Here is a 15,493-nt window from a genome sequence, read left to right as displayed (position 1 = left end):
ATTCAGCATATGGGTAATTGTGATAGATATTCTAGATTCCGAAAAAAGGAAAAAAATATCTAACAATCTAACCTCTACTCTAATCCCCTGCCCTTCACGATCCGAATCAAGCCACAGTAATCTAAGGCCCACCAGCACGGCCGTTGTAGTCCCAATAACCCTGTCCCTGGCTGCGGCAGGTGCCAACAACACAGTAGTAGGCGCCACCACCAGCGTTGTTGGTATTCGGCGACCACAAGATTGTTGGGTCACCAGAGGGTGAAAAATTCTGGTTACAATTGTTGACCTTGTAATTCTGAACAGTATAAGCTGTAAACGCGGTGTTGTACCAGAGACAGACGGTTTCCCCTGAGCTGCCATCACATGTTTGGACGTTGCCCGTGGTCCAACTGACAGAGACATCGAAACCACCAGTGATCCATTCGTCGATGATAGCGCCAGCGTTCCAGCCAAGGGTATAGGAAATACTGTTACTTTGACCAATAGAGCAGCCTGGGGCAGCGCCACAATTGATATTTTGCTAAGGGCAAGCTCGTGTTAGCATCATCTAATCATACACTGTAAAAGGTCCGCGCTTGATACTCACACTAAGCTGTTTGTCAAAGTAGTTCTGGTGTGGGTTTCCATCTCCCACAGTCTCTGTAATGGGAGGTTTGCATCCAGGCGAGCCAACCCGTTTCTCCATTTGATGTGCCTCCTGCGAGGTGAGGTTCTGCACAGGGCCGGTGTTCCCGGCAAGCATAGAGAGTGCAGCACGTTGCAAGCTAGGAGTAGCACCAGCAAGGAAGCAGCTTTGATCGTTCTCTCTCTTGCTGAGAGGGGACAAGTCAAGCGACGACGGCAGAGAGATGGCACAAGTCATCAAAGACTCAGCATTGTTGTACATCCTTGAGCAAGTTATGCCTCCGGATATGTCAGGATTCTCATGAACTTTATACGTTTCGGAGCCGATTGTGAGGTTGCCGGCACCGTTGAAATCAAGATCGGCAGAGATGGGGACGTCCGCAAAAGCGCCAGAGTCGAGTGTGTTCGAACAGCTATATCCTAGGACCTGAGAGAAATCCTTGTTTGTTACGGCGATGTCTTGTTCAGAAGTTGCCTTGATGTATTGCACAACAACGTTAACGTCCTGGGTGTCCTGGCGCACGTGGAGGGATGGAGCAGCCAGGGCAGCTGGCAAAAGCGCCGCCATGGCGGAGAGAGAGAGAAAAGACTTCATCTTTGGCTGATGTGGCGCCGTGGAGGGTTCGGCAATGATTGCTCAGAGAATGATTGAAGACTGGCTTGACTCGAGAGGTTGAGGTTGGAATCTGCGAGCCTCTTTATACCTTTTTCCACAACCTCAAAGGTGCTCAGATATGAACCCCTCCAAGTCTCTCGAGTTAGAGACCTGTGTCCGTCTTCTGACATGCGCCGCAATTGTGGAACCGCTCATCTATCTTCTCGGCCCCACCGAATCTCAAATTGCTAATAGCATACTCCTCCATGCCTCGAGTACAACACTCGTACTGGATCTTGTAGCATAATCTCGGCGATTGTGGAACCGCCCATTGTCTTACGGCCCCCAAAGAGAAAAAGTCTTAAGGGGAACTAAACATGGATGAATGAATCAAAGACGTAGATGTCGAGTGAAATCCGGTGGGTCCTGGCGGGTTTTCATCTGTTGTAATCATTGAGATCTCTAGGGAAGAACTAAACAGGGATAGGTATATCAAATACCGAGATGTTGGACGTTAGTCATGGATCTCTTGCCATATAAGCGGCCTGTCAAAACAAAGCATGGACGCATGTTCCGTCTGAAACTCTGGGACCCTTGTGAGTTCCACCATAATGATATAGGTTTAACTTTTCTCGGCCATTCCATGCGTCGCGGGAATCTAACATGTCGTGCCTGGAGGTTAATTTTGAACTAAGAGGCCCCACAGAGACGCTACGGAGACTCCGATAGACGCATGGGAAAGTATATCCTGGTGCCTGACCGCCCGTTTCACTGGCCTGAGGCGGGGGATTCAGTAAACATGCTTGCAGTGTGTAAGAGGTCGCCGTTCGACAGCGAGAGTCGAGAAGCGCTTGTGGAGTAAAAGTTCGCCGAGCTTTGAGGACGGCGAGAGGTGGAATCAGGTGAGTCCTGGAGTTCTAAGTTCGCCGAGGTTTAGCGACAGCCAGCTAACCCCGAGCCCACTACGAAAGCTAGTTCGCGCGCCCTCGGGGGGGGGGTAAAGCATTAACTTATGACTGTCGATCCTTTGAAAGCGGTTCAAACCCAGTCAGTTACTCCGCTACTCGTACGAGTATGAGCACCCTCTGCAGAAAAGGCCCAATTTATTCGGCCACGTACAATCGATTTTTTTCAAATCAGCACAAAACGTTCCGTAGAAGATGCACATTCCAGTAATATCAAAATCTCTACAATTGAACCGGAATTGCTTGTGCTCAGGCATTTTGAAACGAAGCTTAGAAAATGTCCTATAATCCCCACCCAACGTTACTCGTATTCAAGGACGGGCTCGGGATGCAAGGACCCTGGATACATGACAAGATGAGGACTAAACCTAACTGAGCGACGTCGCCCCGATAGGCACCGATAACTACCGAGTAGTTAATAATGATCTAACTAACGTTAACTTATGACCAAGCAATGACCAAGCAGGCCTAACTGCAGTAACCAGGGGCGGAACAGGCCCGCGAGAGCTAATGACAAAATATATCTCCGTAATTGACTGCTAAGCCGACGAGAAAATAATGTAGGGGCATTATGTCGGAAGAACGACCCAATTCATGGCGACAATCCAGATTATGCCACATGCTTCAATCTCCCACAAAGGAGCCTTCATATCGAGCACTTTGCCTTTATGGACTTGCTTAACGCGCGGGGCAGAAGGAAGAAGAACGTGTAGACTTGAAGGTCCTTGGGCTTCCGAGAGATGGTTATCAACATCGAGACTGTCGGTAATGTGACCACGAAGAAGGATGGCGTTGCCGGCAGTATGGCCACTGCTTGTGCGCATGACCTCTGATACGTGGATTCTGAGATTCAATTGACGTGGAGCCTTGGTTGCGCAATGCATAGCAGTCGTGTTAGATGTGCTCGAAGGAGCATGGTACTCTGTTGGAACTCCTGCCTCTTTTGTTCCGCTGATAGCCTCGGAACGGACATTCTCTTGTCGTCCTTGTAGACCGGTAGAGCCCGAAGCTTCTACTATCCAGTCACGGACTGTAGCTGCTAGTCCACCGCTCATATATCTGTTTAATTTCTGCTGTGGGGATATTGGATGGTTAAGTGGAGACTGACCCTCTTCTCCTCGCTGGTTTCCTCTTGCTCCTACATTTGGAAGTTGGGGACGTAGAAAAGTTGAACGTTGAGATTTGGCATCTGCGACCGGCGCATGAGATGCTGGAAGGGGCGAAGTCGGAGCTGGAGCCAGTGAAGGTATGACAAAGCGTGATGAGTTTTGCCCGAGAGGAGGAGACGGAGGCAGAGATATAGAAGATTGAGACGCTTGATTGGCTTCTGAATAGGCATAATTTTTGTCTGGAGCGTGGAGCGCTGTTGGACTGTTGGGTAAGCATAAGTCGGAGCTTCTTCGTCGCTTTGCACGTGGAGTTTCTAGGCCTGGAGAACGAGGCACTAGCTGCGCCGGCGGAGAGGATGAAGGCTGAGGCGATACTATATCGCCTTCAGATTGTCCAGGCGAAGAAGAAGGGAGTTCTATTGCATCCTCTATTAAATCGTGGCGACGACGAAGTTGTGTTGTTGGAAGAAGTGGAGGGGACGCGGGACTCGAGGGAGTTGCAAAAATGTCACCATTCTCCAGGATGCCACCTGCGGTTGGGTGGGCGGATATCGTGGGCGGGTGTAGTAAAGGTGAGGCGTCCACTGGGTATTGTGTTCTCCTAGTTGATGGATCATTATGTCTAAGCGTAGATGAAGAAGACAGATGTAGCGGTGAATGGAAAGCAAAGCGGGGAGTGGACGAAAAGTTTGGCTCTTGAGGTGGTTGTGATTGGGATGGAGGAATGGTGCCTCGGGTGGAGTTGGATATTGATTTGTTTAGAAAACGGTGCGGTGATGGTGTCTACGATTATAATTAGCATCGAATATTACTAGCATACGCAGAAGGATGCCTTTACCACTGGTGGAGCCATCTTCAAGTTGAATATCCGCTGTTTAATTTACGAGCTGTCGTGGAGTGAATTGGACACTTTCAGCTGTGCTTTGGAGTACCGCCCTCGCTAATGAGTCGAATTGCCGGCAGAATTCTAGAGCGGCAGGTAGTGGATTAGTCCCTTTAAGTGGCGCCATCTACAACGTAATGGCTGAACGGCTTTAGAGCCACATGGCCCAAAAGATAAGCATGGGAATATCATAAGGCCTTCCTATTTGTAAACTCTAGATGTAAACCAGGCGGACAAATATCGCAGACAGGTAATTTCCCTTTGATCATGACCCAAAGTAGTAAATTCTCTCCAAAGATATGAGATATTGAAACTGTAAATTAAACTGGCCAAGATATATATTGATAGCCACAAATTGAAAAGATAGCTTGCTCTAAATAAAGATAAGGCAGCTTCAAGTGTATATTCAACAAAATTATTCCAACAGCGCCGGCTAAACAAGACTCCAATGCCATATAAATCGTCAAATACTTCAGTCTAATAGTCGTTTTCCGTTTGTCGATGTGTCGTAATGTAAGCTTAAGACTGGACACTTCCAATATGCCGGCCTTATACTATTGTCGCTCGGGAATGAGCTCATAGTCACCTTCCGGAGGCAAGAAATAGGCAGATGCAATAAGACTTGTTGCTGAAACAATGAGAGCGCTCCAGCTGACCGTGCAGAGGATCCAAGAATTGTCAAGCTGCCAAAGGTAGAAACGGTCATCGTTGTCATAAAGAAAGGCCTGAATTCATTAGCGCTGGTAACAGAAGCGCATGCCCAGCTGAATCTTACCACAATGGCCATCGCGGCGCACTGGATCGCGCCAGCGATGAACAGAGAAACACTGAGAACTTTCCAACCATGTATTCTCTTCTGAACGCCACCCGCAAGAACAACGAGATGCGCAATGATAATCATGCCTTCGATGACAATGGCAAAGGACATGAGAAAGCCCACGGATTTCCACATGGAGCAGAAATGTCGGTCGGAACCATGACAGTCCTCATATTGGGGGAAATGTGCGCATGAGCCCGTCAGCGTGGAGCAGCTCTTGTGCAGGCCATAGCTGTAGCGAATAGGTTCACCAGAAAACTAGAGCCATTAGAATGTCAGTATACGTACGATCCATCTTCCGTATCGGTGCCGGGAACTGGAAGCTCGATGGGGCGTCCAAAGCTCGTCGGAGACCCCGGCGTGAAATCTCAAAATTTGTTGTAATACACATACCGATTCACTGTAGAAACTGATCCATCTAGGGATGATAATGCTTGCGAGCGTCATGGCAAATGCTGCGCAAAAAAGGCATAATTAACATCTGTCACAAGTCGAGTAACCCACTCGTAAGGCAACACTCACCCGCAAGAGTTACCACCAGGCCGCCAACGTAAACGATTTTTCGCGTCATGATGGCTATCGACTTCCCTTTTCCCCGCAAAAATCTCTGTAGTTCATAGATTCCCTAAAATGGGGCGAATTGGAGATTTTAATCCAAGAAAGGCTGGAAGCTGGTTGCGGGAGAGTGGGGAGGCGGTGAGGTCTGTTCTAACAAGTTATGACGCGTGGGTTGGGCTCAGGTGACAGACGGCGCTAGGTATAGCTAATTGGGTTAAACTCAATCCGGGTAATACTTGAATAAAAAAGACAAAAGTAATGCAGCTGAGATCCGCTCAGACCTCCTCTACAGCTCAGATATACGAGAAAAATAATAGATAGCCAGAGTAAATCTTCCCACCCAGGCTCCAATGGACGCCTGTGCCCCAAAATTGCATGAACTGACACTGTGGAACGTTGATAAGAATGTTCCCCTCAATTGCATTGGTAAACAGCTCTACACTGGTAATGGTACCAGCTTCCACTGGTTAACTAATGAGCTGGAGCAGACGATATTTAATAAAATTCAAAACGTACAAGATATTAAATTCAAAGAAAAGCAACAGTTAGTGTGACGTAGACCTTCAGGGATTTCTGTGCGATTGGCTTTGTTATTCGGCCCATTGCTGCAAGTATAACCAAAGGACCAGTAGAACCATGCCAATTCAGCCACAGCTGGAGGCGTTGCCGAGCGAATACCTCGCCGAAATGCAACAGCATCAAGCCAAACCTTAATTAAGCACCCGCTGCAAAACATGACCCGACATCATGAGCAAAGATTCTATGCAACCTCAAATTCCTGCCTGGACTTCGGTGACAGGTCAAACATTAGACCTCGGTCGCGCATCTAGCTTTTCAGGTTCGGCCGCCTTTAAAACTTCCATGTTTACTTTTTGCTTCGCTCACTTACGCGTGTTTGCAGGGCGATGTGCAACTATCTCTGATTTCGAAAAGCTCAACAGGCTCGGTGAAGGCAGTAAGTATTATTCCAAATAATGCCCCGCCCTGTTTTCCAGTATGCTGTGCTAAATCTTCCACTTCAAGCATATGGCGTCGTTTTTCGAGCTCGTCACAAAAAGACTTCAGACATAGTTGCTCTCAAGCAAGTTCGCATCCTTCCCGAAGAGCGGCAAAATGGCATTCCAATCACCGCACTTCGCGAAATATCCATATTGCGATCGCTGAGACACCAAAATATTGTCAATGTGCTGGACGTCGCAGTCGGCCTGGAATCGTTGGAGGATATTTATATGGTTATGGAATACGCCGAACAGGTTGGTTACCCATGCGGAGGGTGAAAGCCCGAAGCTACACTTGAGAATGTCTTCCACCTACCTCGCTGGCTGATCCATCCTCTGCCTTGAGGTGGAGGTTTTGCCAGTTTCCCCGAGATTAGGACATGGCTGTACTACTTGATGAGCAAAAAGTAAAGTTCACAATGGGCCAAGGTAAATTTTCTTTTATCACAGCTCGATAATTTCTTGGATTCCTTTTGACATGAAACATACAGTCAAATGCCTGTTCAGGCAGGTTCTGGAAGGCATAGAATATCTTCACAGAAACGACATTATACATCGGTAGGGGTTTCCGCTCACTTCACTCCCGTTGATCTCACCTTACCTCTATCAGGGATGTCAAGATGCAGAATATCCTACTCACCTCAAAAGGCACTCTGAAACTAGGTGAGGCATGAAAAACACTCAATCTTCAAATCTTCGACTAATAAGAGACAGCCGACTTTGGCATGGCTCGCGAGTACTCTCCGCGCCCACTCACGCCAGGAGTAGTAACAATCTGGTACCGGTCACCCGAGCTGCTCCTTGGCACGAAGCGTTACACTCCTGCCGTAGACCTATGGTCAGCCGGACTTATCCTAGCAGAGCTATTATTGAGCGCACCTTGTCTGCCAGGCGAGAGCGAGATTGAGCAACTCACATTAATTGTGAAGCTGCTCGGCACTCCTTCTCCAGAAGATCTATCCGCCTTCTCAGAAATGGGATGCCCGCAATTAATCAGCTGGAGAAGCACGACTATGCCTCAAGGCCGAGTCAGCAATCTGGAGCGGAGATTCCTTCACGAGACATCTCGGGAGACAGTACGCTACCTCAGCGGATTTCTAGAATGGGACCCTGGCGCCCGATATACCGCCACTGAAGCCTTAGGAAGAGGCAGAAGCCGGTTTGCCACCGATGCGCAGAAATGGTGGAAAGAGAGCCCTCGGGAGGTCACCAAGGAACTCCTGCCAACTTTTCCTGAGCTGCGCAACGTGCATAAGTCCAGCGAGGCACGAAACGAATGGCTTGGAGCGAAACATGCCGGCAAACCAGAGCCACAGGAGAATTCAAAGCCTTTAGAAGGAAATTCCGGATATGTTTTTGACTTTGACGAAGGAAGTCAAGTCAGACGACCAACGAAGCGTCACCGAGCGCGATGATTAGTAAATAAATCGGGCTGCTCTATTGTGCCTCGTCTTGATATGGGACTCTCAAGCTCGTGCAATTTATTTGTTCAATTAATACCAATACATTTCCCACATAATTCGTAAGCTGCAATTGATAACTCCTTTAGAAAAGCGCAGGGACCATGTATAAACGCTACCGTACTGTACCGTATTGACTTTGGAAACGATGGCGCGGTATTTGACTTTTTCTTTCCTGTGACTTTGATTTGACAGTTGCCTATTTTCATCCCGTCTGAAGGTTTCCGCCAATGGTGGTTCCATTCGGGACCTTGGCAAGTATGGTTTACTGGAGCCGGGCAGAGCCACTTAACGGCCCGAAACGCGCCACAACTGCTGCACGTATACTAAGATGAAAATGAAAGTGTGGCGCGAACAGCTGTGAAAATATCACGATATTGCAGCTCTAGTGGCCGTTTGAAATCTTCATATAAGAAGTCTTGAATAGATTAAGTTAAACTGAACTAGCTGTTTGATATATTGCTACAGAAAAAGACACTCTATGTTCTTACTGCGGAGGCTGGTACGTTTGGACGAGCATTTCACTGAACCTGTTTCGGGAGTCAGCGTCATCGGCGAAACAAATCGTTGCTGCATCTCGCAGCATCTGACGATGAGGGGGGAATGCTGGAAAAGTTTGGGAACAGATCAGGTGGTGTAACTCACTTTTCTAATTTCTCCTTTCCTCGCACTTCCTCCACTAGCAGGGGCATTCTAACGACATTAAAATCCTCATATAGCTCTTCAATCTGGTCGAGATATTTCTTCTGCATCTTTCTTCTTGCATTGCACTGCTGGCAATCTGATCCTGCCTTGGGGAACAACAGCTGATTGACGACAATGGAGTGGGTATCGATCTCGTAATTCGAGAGCTCCTGAATCATGCGCTCCGTCTCGTACAAGCTCAAAAACTCGGGTATACAGATGCAGACAAAAGTGGTCAGGTCTGCGTCTTTGAATTGGGTGTTGACTTCACTAATGGTTTCGCGCAGAGATTCCATCTTTGACAGCATCTCGTCGAGATTCTGACCGTTAGGAAGTCCGCCGCGAGCGCCAATGATGGAGTTGAGCATGGGACCGAATTGCTGGGAAAGCTGGGAGAGCTTGGCAAGTGCCTTTTCGAGAACAGTAGGGAACTGGAGGAAGCGCAGGGTGTGGCCCGTGGGAGCAGTATCGAAAATGATGACTTCGTAGGACATGGACTTGACTTGTTTGAGGACTTCTGCAAACGACATGGCTTCATCGACACCAGGAATCTATAGATTCAACGACGGAGAAACGTGTTAGAAGAGATGTTGCCAAATAGCTTAAAAGTAAAGTGGGAGCGCAAGGGAAGGGGAAAGAAACGTACGCTAAAAGCTAGATCCTGCATCATGTTTCCCATGCCGCCCATTCCGGCCATGGCTTCATCGACGCCTTCGCCTCCGGCAGCGAGGACGTCCTGAATGCTTCCGTTCGGGTCGATCTCCATGGCGCTGAGGTTGGTGAAGCCTTCGATGAGTCGCGCATCTTTCCCAAACTTTTGGTTGAAGGCATCGCTCAGATTGTGCGCCGGGTCCGTCGAGATGAGCAAGACAGACTTGCGGGCTTTGGCAAGCTGAATAGCCAAAGCACAGGACGTAGTCGTCTTGCCAACACCTCCTTTGCCGCCGACAAAGATCCATCGTAATGTCTTTTGGTCCAGGATCGACTGGAGGGTAGGCTCCATGAGGTCGTCGTCACCGTTGATCATTGCGGTCGAAGACATCTTAAAGACACGTGCTTTATTCTCTCTTTATACACGCGAACAAGCGAAGAGATATTGTGCAAGAGAGAATAGGATGCCGCGTTGTTGTTCGAAGGGTAATGGTAGTGGCGGATCGCTATGGGATTGAGGATCGTGGAATTATTGATTTCGCCTGGAAGCTTCGTTTGGGCGCGTCATGGCAAACTCTCTAAAGCTTTGCGGGGCTTAGCGTGGGAGCTTTCCCGAATGTCAAGTGTAATTACTCAGATCGCTGACCGCCGGCAACTTATCAGAGTGATATATACACTGCGTTGGATACATTGATCCTCTCAAAAGCTCCCGAATATGCTGATATGCCCGATTTAGATGCAAAATTGTCTTTCGAACACAATACTGTACACTGATGACCGTATTTTCAAAGCAGCTTGCTGAAATCTTGGCATTCTGGCCGGACAGTAACATAATATGGTATAGGTATAGGTCAACACTGTTCCGGGTTCAGTATCGCGTGTATCAGCGGCGTTCGGCAACGTCCGATGAGGGTCCAAACCGATGTTTATCGATAGGATTATTTAATTCCCCCGCCACGGACATCTACTAGAGCATTTTGCTTCAATTGTATGAAACATTTCTTCATTTCATACGCTAGGGGAATTGGCCATTCAGAAACTCACCGTATATATTTGACACATCTCTGCGACCGCCCGTACGTTTCTTTTCCTAATTAGAGCATTTGTGTGCTCTATGTCCTCTCCGAACCCGGTTGTGTCTGTCCCAAATCAGCGAGACTCAACTGCTTCAGGGCACGCCAAGGTTGTGCAACAGCGTGTTTCGGCCATTGCGGCACACCTCGAACCCTCTTCTTCACCTCCATCTTTTCACTCTCCTCAGACCATAAGTCAGACAATGGCTGCCCAAGAGAAACCTCCGATCACCTGCCACGTCCTGGACACAATCAAGGGTCGCCCTGCGGCGTCCATCGCCGTCACTTTGACGCTGCTGCAACCCTATGGACCAAGTGCTCCGTTCACGGGGTTAACCAACAGTGATGGACGGGTGACTGTTTGGACCGGCGAAGCTGGACCCTCGCTTCGAGAGATCTTCCACAATGCGCATGAGCATGAAGGCGCGCGCTTGACATGGTCGCTCAAGTTCGACACGGGCTCATACTTTGGAGAGGGCAATACTTTCTTCCCCGAGGTTGAGATCCGCTTCTTTACAACGAACCAAAAGGAGCACTACCATGTGCCGTTGTTGCTGGGACCTGTGAGTGTTCAATCCCTTTTACTTCATATCAGTACGTTTGTTGTCTGGGAGAGAATTGTTGCTGACGCAAAGAGCGCCACCAGTGGAGTTACACGACATATCGGGGCAGCTGAATGATTGGCGTTGTAGAGCGAAACAATATACTTCGTCGGCAAAGAGAGCCCATGGACGACATCGCGGGGTTATAAGGCTGTTGCCTCACAAATACTGCAATTTGTGAGATATCAGCCCAAAACATATACCTCTTTATGCAGGAGGAGCATAACGGCCAGATATTGCAGTATACCATCAGAAATAGCACGAATCGGAAGGTTGGGATTTGGATGATACATGATTCAGCTAGTCAGCAAAACAACAGCAGTTGACAAAGAAATGTGAACGATATTCAATTCGACGCCTCTAGACTGTCCATGAATTTTATGAATCACTGATCGAAATTGACCAGCTGCTGAATTTTGTGCTCATGTACAGAAGCATTGTCGGGTGCTTTTGAGTCAATGCGTGAAAGCTGACAGATCAAATTTCTTTGTTGTGGACTGTTTATTCAGTTTCACGTCTGAAATGGTTGTTTGACAAGTAAGCAATGATGTTGAATTTCGAGCAAGCCACCTTTTTGTCTACACAAGACTTCTTGCAATTGAGAAGACCCCGGTCTAGAGCAAGCAGTCCACTATACGCCAGAAGAGGGAGAGTGAATTCTATAAAAAACGAGGAAGGGACGACGGTGCAAAACAACATCAATTGAATCAAACGGCAGGGTGAAGCGAGACCTTTGTATCGTGTGATCGGGTGCAGCTTCCCTAACGGGACACGACGGGATGTCGACAGAAAGACATGGGTTGATGCAAGAAAAAGGGATGAAAGGATTTCGATGACTTCGGAAAGAGCAGGGACATGACACCTTGACCGGGGAAAAAAGTACGTACAAGGACCTCGCTCTGTCGGAAGAGAGATTGGTAAGCGATAGAGTCACGTGAGGGACAAGCGTGGCGGGTTTGGCGAGAGAAATTCAAATGGCGGCCTCATGACGCACGCTGACGTTTTTCCCAACTCTTTGAGATCCTGACTCTGTTCAAACCGCCATTATTTCCACATCATCGCATTCAGCCAAGGGCACCCGTCAGCCGGCAGCCCTTATCGCCTTCTAGATTAGTTCTCTCTCTCTCTCTGAACCTGGTACTTCCTGGAGCCTTGTCTTCAGGGTTATTCCAGAGTCTTTACTGCTCTCAGAGGACCTTTTTTTTTCTACTTGGGGTGTGGGTGAAAAAAGGTTCCCCCGTCGAGATTGCGACCGTGGGTGGGCGCATTTCCCCCCCCCCTATCGACAATTACCGCACATTTTGAGGCTACGTCACCAACACATTTTCGTCCCAAACCACGACGCGCCTTTCAACGCTGCGAGAGCGTCTGAATTCTAAACATCCTGAGGCCCATCTAAACCAAGTCCAGCCATCATTCTCCGACGATCACTCCTAATCGAGTCGAGTGGGAAGATCTGGTGCATTATTCATTCCTTTTGACCCATTTTGCCACCGCTTGCCCTCTGGCCCCGTTAGTGCCGCGAGGACTGAGAAAGGGAGGGAAAATTAAGGCCCTTCTTTTCGCGACCGAAGAGCCAGCCAGCAAAAGCAAGCCAGCGTGAGCGAAACGAGGGAAAAAGGATTCGCTCTTTTTCCCTTTTCTCTTCTGCTTTGCAATTAACTTTGCACGATTATCGCCTGGCGCTTGACCGCCAATATTGTAGTGGACAGGAATTTTTTCGGTAGGGACTCGAGGTGCGGGATACACTGGTCGTCGCACGCGAGAGAGGGCCCTTTTTGAAGTCTACGCTCGCCTGCGATCAGCACCCCTACATCATCGTGCCCTAATACATCATCGCATCCTGCTCTTGCCTTGGCTCTCTGCGACGTCATCGACAACGACCAGCCATGGCTGCCGCCGTCTTCTCACAACAGACCTCACCCAGTATGGGAGCTGGTTCAACTCTAGATGGAAGGACCTCGCAGGTCAAGTCCAAAGGTGACTCTCGCTCTCTACCTCGCTCCCCCGCCCCATGACGAAACTGACGTCCACACTTCCTCTCTCTCCTCTCCCGGCCAACCGTGTATCGTGATAATTGTCCATGGGCTCTGCAACTGACCGCCGTCGTACTACAGACATTCGCAAAGACGACTCAGCGCTGCATCACAGCTCAGAAGCCGGAAAGACATCGTCGCCGCGTTCAGGTATGCCATTACCCTCACTCTCCCTCTCTCCCTTCCTACTACCCGGCCGCCGAAACAATACTGTCGTCGCCACCGATGGCTGGATACAAGCAACAGACGAGCTCCATTTTTCTTCTTGCTGACAATCATTGTTACCAGATCCTAAAGCCAAACAATCTTCTGATCTCAAGGACAGTCAAGCCGGCAAGGATTCCGGCAATGCTGACGCATCCCAACCCCTCGCTCCACCACCTCGACCTGCACAACAGAATCCATCGGACACGCCTGATTACTTCTCGGGCAACCACAGCAGTAATCACTTCTCCCTCGAACCTAATCCCTTTGAACAATCCTTTGGTAATCCGGCGGCGGAGACCCCAGGGAAGTCGCTCCTTCCACCTGTCGCGGCGCTCGCGTCCCCGGCATCACTTCTTCCTGGACCTTCCTCGGGAGGAGGGTTTGCTTGGCCAAATTCTCTACGATCAGGGCCCTTGAGCCCGGCCATGCTCACCGGTCCAACCGGTGGCAGTGATTACTTTAGCGACTCCCATTTGCGTGGCGGCTTCCCTACGCCCAACGAATCATCTCTTCGCACTGGACTGACGCCCGGTGGGGGAGGGTCCATGTTCCCCGCGCCAAGTCCCAACTCGCAGGCCCTCTTCAATCAGTTTGCCAGCGGTGGCGCAACTCCAGGGACTTTGGATTTTCACCGCACGGCGATGAATGTTGCAGCCTCGCGGAAATCGGAAAGTGCTGCTCCTACGTCTCAACCACAGGATCAAGGCGTACCCATGGCCGGTGTAGATCAGAAGCCGGCTACGGCCCAAATGGGCCAGCAAGATCCCTTTGGCCAACATGATGCAAATGATGCCGCCAATGGTTTGTTCTTGCTCGCTCAGGCCCGCAACGGGCCCACGGAAAATCAATACGCAATGGCTGGGAAGCCGACGGCGGCTCCCGACGCCGGCAATATGGGCCAGATGCCCAAGATGGCTGCGCATTCGCAGTCAGGGTCCCCCCACCTCGCCAAACAGGTTGCGCGAAATGCCAGCGTGTCCGGCTCTGTTCGGGGTGCAAGCGAAATGAGTGCCGAATTCTCAGATAGCGGCAAGAGTGACCAGGCGAAAGCCAACACTACGGCCAAAGGAAAGAAGGGGCCAAATGCGAAGGGAGGCCAAGCTGCCAATGGACGGCGCAAAGCTGAAGATACCCCGAGCAAGGCCCCTCCGAACAAGAAGGCCAAGGTCAACAATCATCCTATTCCCGACATGGACGCCATGGATTCGGACGATGATGACAGCATTAAGCTCGAAAACAACAAGGAGAACTCCGGTAAGAAAATGACTGACGAGGAAAAGAGGAAGAATTTCCTGGAGAGAAATCGGTACGTCTTATTTTCTTGTTTAACTCTCTCTCGTAACTCTCATCTAATCCTATCTCAGGGTTGCTGCATTGAAATGCCGTCAGCGGAAGAAGCAATGGCTTGCCAATTTGCAGGCCAAGGTCGAAATCTTCAGTAGTGAAAACGACGCGCTAAGCGCTCAAGTGACCCAATTGCGGGAGGAGATTGTCAATCTGAAGACACTACTTCTTGCTCACAAGGACTGTCCCGTGTCTCAGGCTCAGGGTCTGAGTGGCCTGGCGATGAACAGCCTCGTTGGCGACTTCAACCCTCATGCAAACCCCTATGGCATGGCAATGGCCAACGGAGGTCAAATGATGGCTGGTCCCGGCATGCAGAGGCGATAGACCAATTGGTACTTCGTATTCTCCAACAAGGAGAAGTTGCAGCTTGCAGTCTTTGGGTTTCTCCATGTTGCTCTTGATGATGCACTGGCGTGACTGCATACACCTTTTGGTTACTTTCGCATTCTCTTTCCTTTCTTCTGGCCCAATGACTTATTCTCATAATTTTCTTTTCCCCTTCTCTATTGGTCGGGGATAGACCCAACCTTATGTAGGGGAAATTGATATGGGAAAGAATCTGTCAGAGGGGTTTTTCCTTGGTGCCTTGAACCTTTCTGTGTCACAAAATCAGCTAAATCGCATCATTGGGAGGAGCATCTGGGATCATTTACGGGGGCAGGCAGGCGCACAAAAAGACATGAAAACTAATCCTGTACATTATCCCGTCAGAGCGAGCCATGAACGATTCTGCTCGTTTTCTCCATTTCTTACTCCTTTTCTCTCACGCATCACTGGGGAAACGGTACGGAGCTATGTGGGGGTGTTGTCATGCCTGCTCTTTTTCGGAGAGCCATCTACTTGTTTATCCAGCCATTTTCTCGTCCTGGGTTCTTACCTGATTC

At 49.3% G+C, this 15,493-nt stretch overlaps 7 protein-coding genes across 7 annotated transcripts; 3 read left to right on the top strand and 4 right to left on the bottom strand.

Moving 5' to 3' along the window:
• Window positions 1-121: 121 nt before the first annotated feature.
• Window positions 122-1,192, bottom strand: L228DRAFT_271675 (hypothetical protein; the record flags this gene model as incomplete). Its single annotated transcript, XM_018335558.1, has 2 exons — window positions 122-520; window positions 587-1,192. 2 exons carry the CDS (start codon window positions 1,190-1,192, stop codon window positions 122-124), a joined length of 1,005 nt encoding a protein of 334 aa, XP_018184604.1.
• A 1,223-nt stretch (window positions 1,193-2,415) lies between these two features.
• On the bottom strand, window positions 2,416-4,238 carry L228DRAFT_286277 (hypothetical protein). Its single transcript, XM_018336431.1, has 2 exons — window positions 4,132-4,238; window positions 2,416-4,076 (listed from the first exon to the last, which is right to left on the bottom strand). Exons 1-2 carry the CDS (start codon window positions 4,144-4,146, stop codon window positions 2,754-2,756), a joined length of 1,338 nt encoding a protein of 445 aa, XP_018184603.1. The 5' UTR covers window positions 4,147-4,238; the 3' UTR covers window positions 2,416-2,753.
• Window positions 4,239-4,365: 127 nt separating this feature from the next.
• L228DRAFT_251609 (hypothetical protein) lies at window positions 4,366-5,669 on the bottom strand. The gene is made up of 4 exons (XM_018333595.1): window positions 5,516-5,669; window positions 5,387-5,448; window positions 4,952-5,251; window positions 4,366-4,901 (listed from the first exon to the last, which is right to left on the bottom strand). Exons 1-4 carry the CDS (start codon window positions 5,562-5,564, stop codon window positions 4,731-4,733), a joined length of 582 nt encoding a protein of 193 aa, XP_018184602.1. The 5' UTR covers window positions 5,565-5,669; the 3' UTR covers window positions 4,366-4,730.
• A 629-nt stretch (window positions 5,670-6,298) lies between these two features.
• L228DRAFT_264161 (Pkinase-domain-containing protein) lies at window positions 6,299-8,087 on the top strand (the record flags this gene model as incomplete). Its single annotated transcript, XM_018334550.1, has 7 exons — window positions 6,299-6,389; window positions 6,453-6,506; window positions 6,575-6,804; window positions 6,927-6,978; window positions 7,041-7,107; window positions 7,160-7,212; window positions 7,264-8,087. 7 exons carry the CDS (start codon window positions 6,299-6,301, stop codon window positions 7,962-7,964), a joined length of 1,248 nt encoding a protein of 415 aa, XP_018184601.1. The 3' UTR covers window positions 7,965-8,087.
• A 323-nt stretch (window positions 8,088-8,410) lies between these two features.
• Window positions 8,411-10,033, bottom strand: L228DRAFT_251607 (ATPase get3). The gene is made up of 3 exons (XM_018333594.1): window positions 9,340-10,033; window positions 8,655-9,244; window positions 8,411-8,539 (listed from the first exon to the last, which is right to left on the bottom strand). The coding sequence occupies exons 1-3, from the start codon at window positions 9,733-9,735 to the stop codon at window positions 8,497-8,499; spliced, it is 1,029 nt and encodes a 342-aa protein (XP_018184600.1). The 5' UTR covers window positions 9,736-10,033; the 3' UTR covers window positions 8,411-8,496.
• Window positions 10,034-10,395: 362 nt separating this feature from the next.
• L228DRAFT_251605 (Hydroxyisourate hydrolase) lies at window positions 10,396-11,390 on the top strand. Its single transcript, XM_018333593.1, has 3 exons — window positions 10,396-10,420; window positions 10,517-10,980; window positions 11,064-11,390. Exons 2-3 carry the CDS (start codon window positions 10,621-10,623, stop codon window positions 11,091-11,093), a joined length of 390 nt encoding a protein of 129 aa, XP_018184599.1. The 5' UTR covers window positions 10,396-10,420; window positions 10,517-10,620; the 3' UTR covers window positions 11,094-11,390.
• A 1,608-nt stretch (window positions 11,391-12,998) lies between these two features.
• Window positions 12,999-15,283, top strand: L228DRAFT_52997 (hypothetical protein). The gene is made up of 3 exons (XM_018336680.1): window positions 12,999-13,205; window positions 13,344-14,568; window positions 14,627-15,283. The coding sequence occupies exons 1-3, from the start codon at window positions 13,103-13,105 to the stop codon at window positions 14,931-14,933; spliced, it is 1,635 nt and encodes a 544-aa protein (XP_018184598.1). The 5' UTR covers window positions 12,999-13,102; the 3' UTR covers window positions 14,934-15,283.
• Window positions 15,284-15,493: the final 210 nt, after the last annotated feature.

Source organism: Xylona heveae (assembly GCF_001619985.1).
Source record: "Xylona heveae TC161 unplaced genomic scaffold L228scaffold_15, whole genome shotgun sequence".
Taxonomy (NCBI): domain Eukaryota; kingdom Fungi; phylum Ascomycota; class Xylonomycetes; order Xylonales; family Xylonaceae; genus Xylona; species Xylona heveae.
This window is presented reverse-complemented; position numbering and strand designations above follow the sequence as displayed.

Bases quoted from the DNA above. Each gene is read 5' to 3' on its own strand.
- L228DRAFT_52997 (XM_018336680.1), top strand. From the start codon at position 13,103: ATGGGCTCTGCAACTGACCGCCGTCGTACTACAGACATTCGCAAAGAC. The intron at 13,206-13,343 runs GTATGCCATTAC...CATTGTTACCAG, and splicing joins GACATCGTCGCCGCGTTCAG to ATCCTAAAGCCAAACAATCT. The intron at 14,569-14,626 runs GTACGTCTTATT...ATCCTATCTCAG, and splicing joins AATTTCCTGGAGAGAAATCG to GGTTGCTGCATTGAAATGCC.
- L228DRAFT_251605 (XM_018333593.1), top strand. From the start codon at position 10,621: ATGGCTGCCCAAGAGAAACCTCCGATCACCTGCCACGTCCTGGACACA. The intron at 10,981-11,063 runs GTGAGTGTTCAA...GAGCGCCACCAG, and splicing joins TGCCGTTGTTGCTGGGACCT to TGGAGTTACACGACATATCG.
- L228DRAFT_251609 (XM_018333595.1), bottom strand. From the start codon at position 5,564: ATGACGCGAAAAATCGTTTACGTTGGCGGCCTGGTGGTAACTCTTGCG. The intron at 5,449-5,515 runs GTGAGTGTTGCC...TTTTTTGCGCAG, and splicing joins CCTGGTGGTAACTCTTGCGG to CATTTGCCATGACGCTCGCA. The intron at 5,252-5,386 runs GTATGTGTATTA...TAATGGCTCTAG, and splicing joins TCAGTTTCTACAGTGAATCG to TTTTCTGGTGAACCTATTCG.
- L228DRAFT_251607 (XM_018333594.1), bottom strand. From the start codon at position 9,735: ATGTCTTCGACCGCAATGATCAACGGTGACGACGACCTCATGGAGCCT. The intron at 9,245-9,339 runs GTACGTTTCTTT...TTGAATCTATAG, and splicing joins TGCAGGATCTAGCTTTTAGC to ATTCCTGGTGTCGATGAAGC. The intron at 8,540-8,654 runs GTGAGTTACACC...CTCCCGAAACAG, and splicing joins GGAAAGGAGAAATTAGAAAA to GTTCAGTGAAATGCTCGTCC.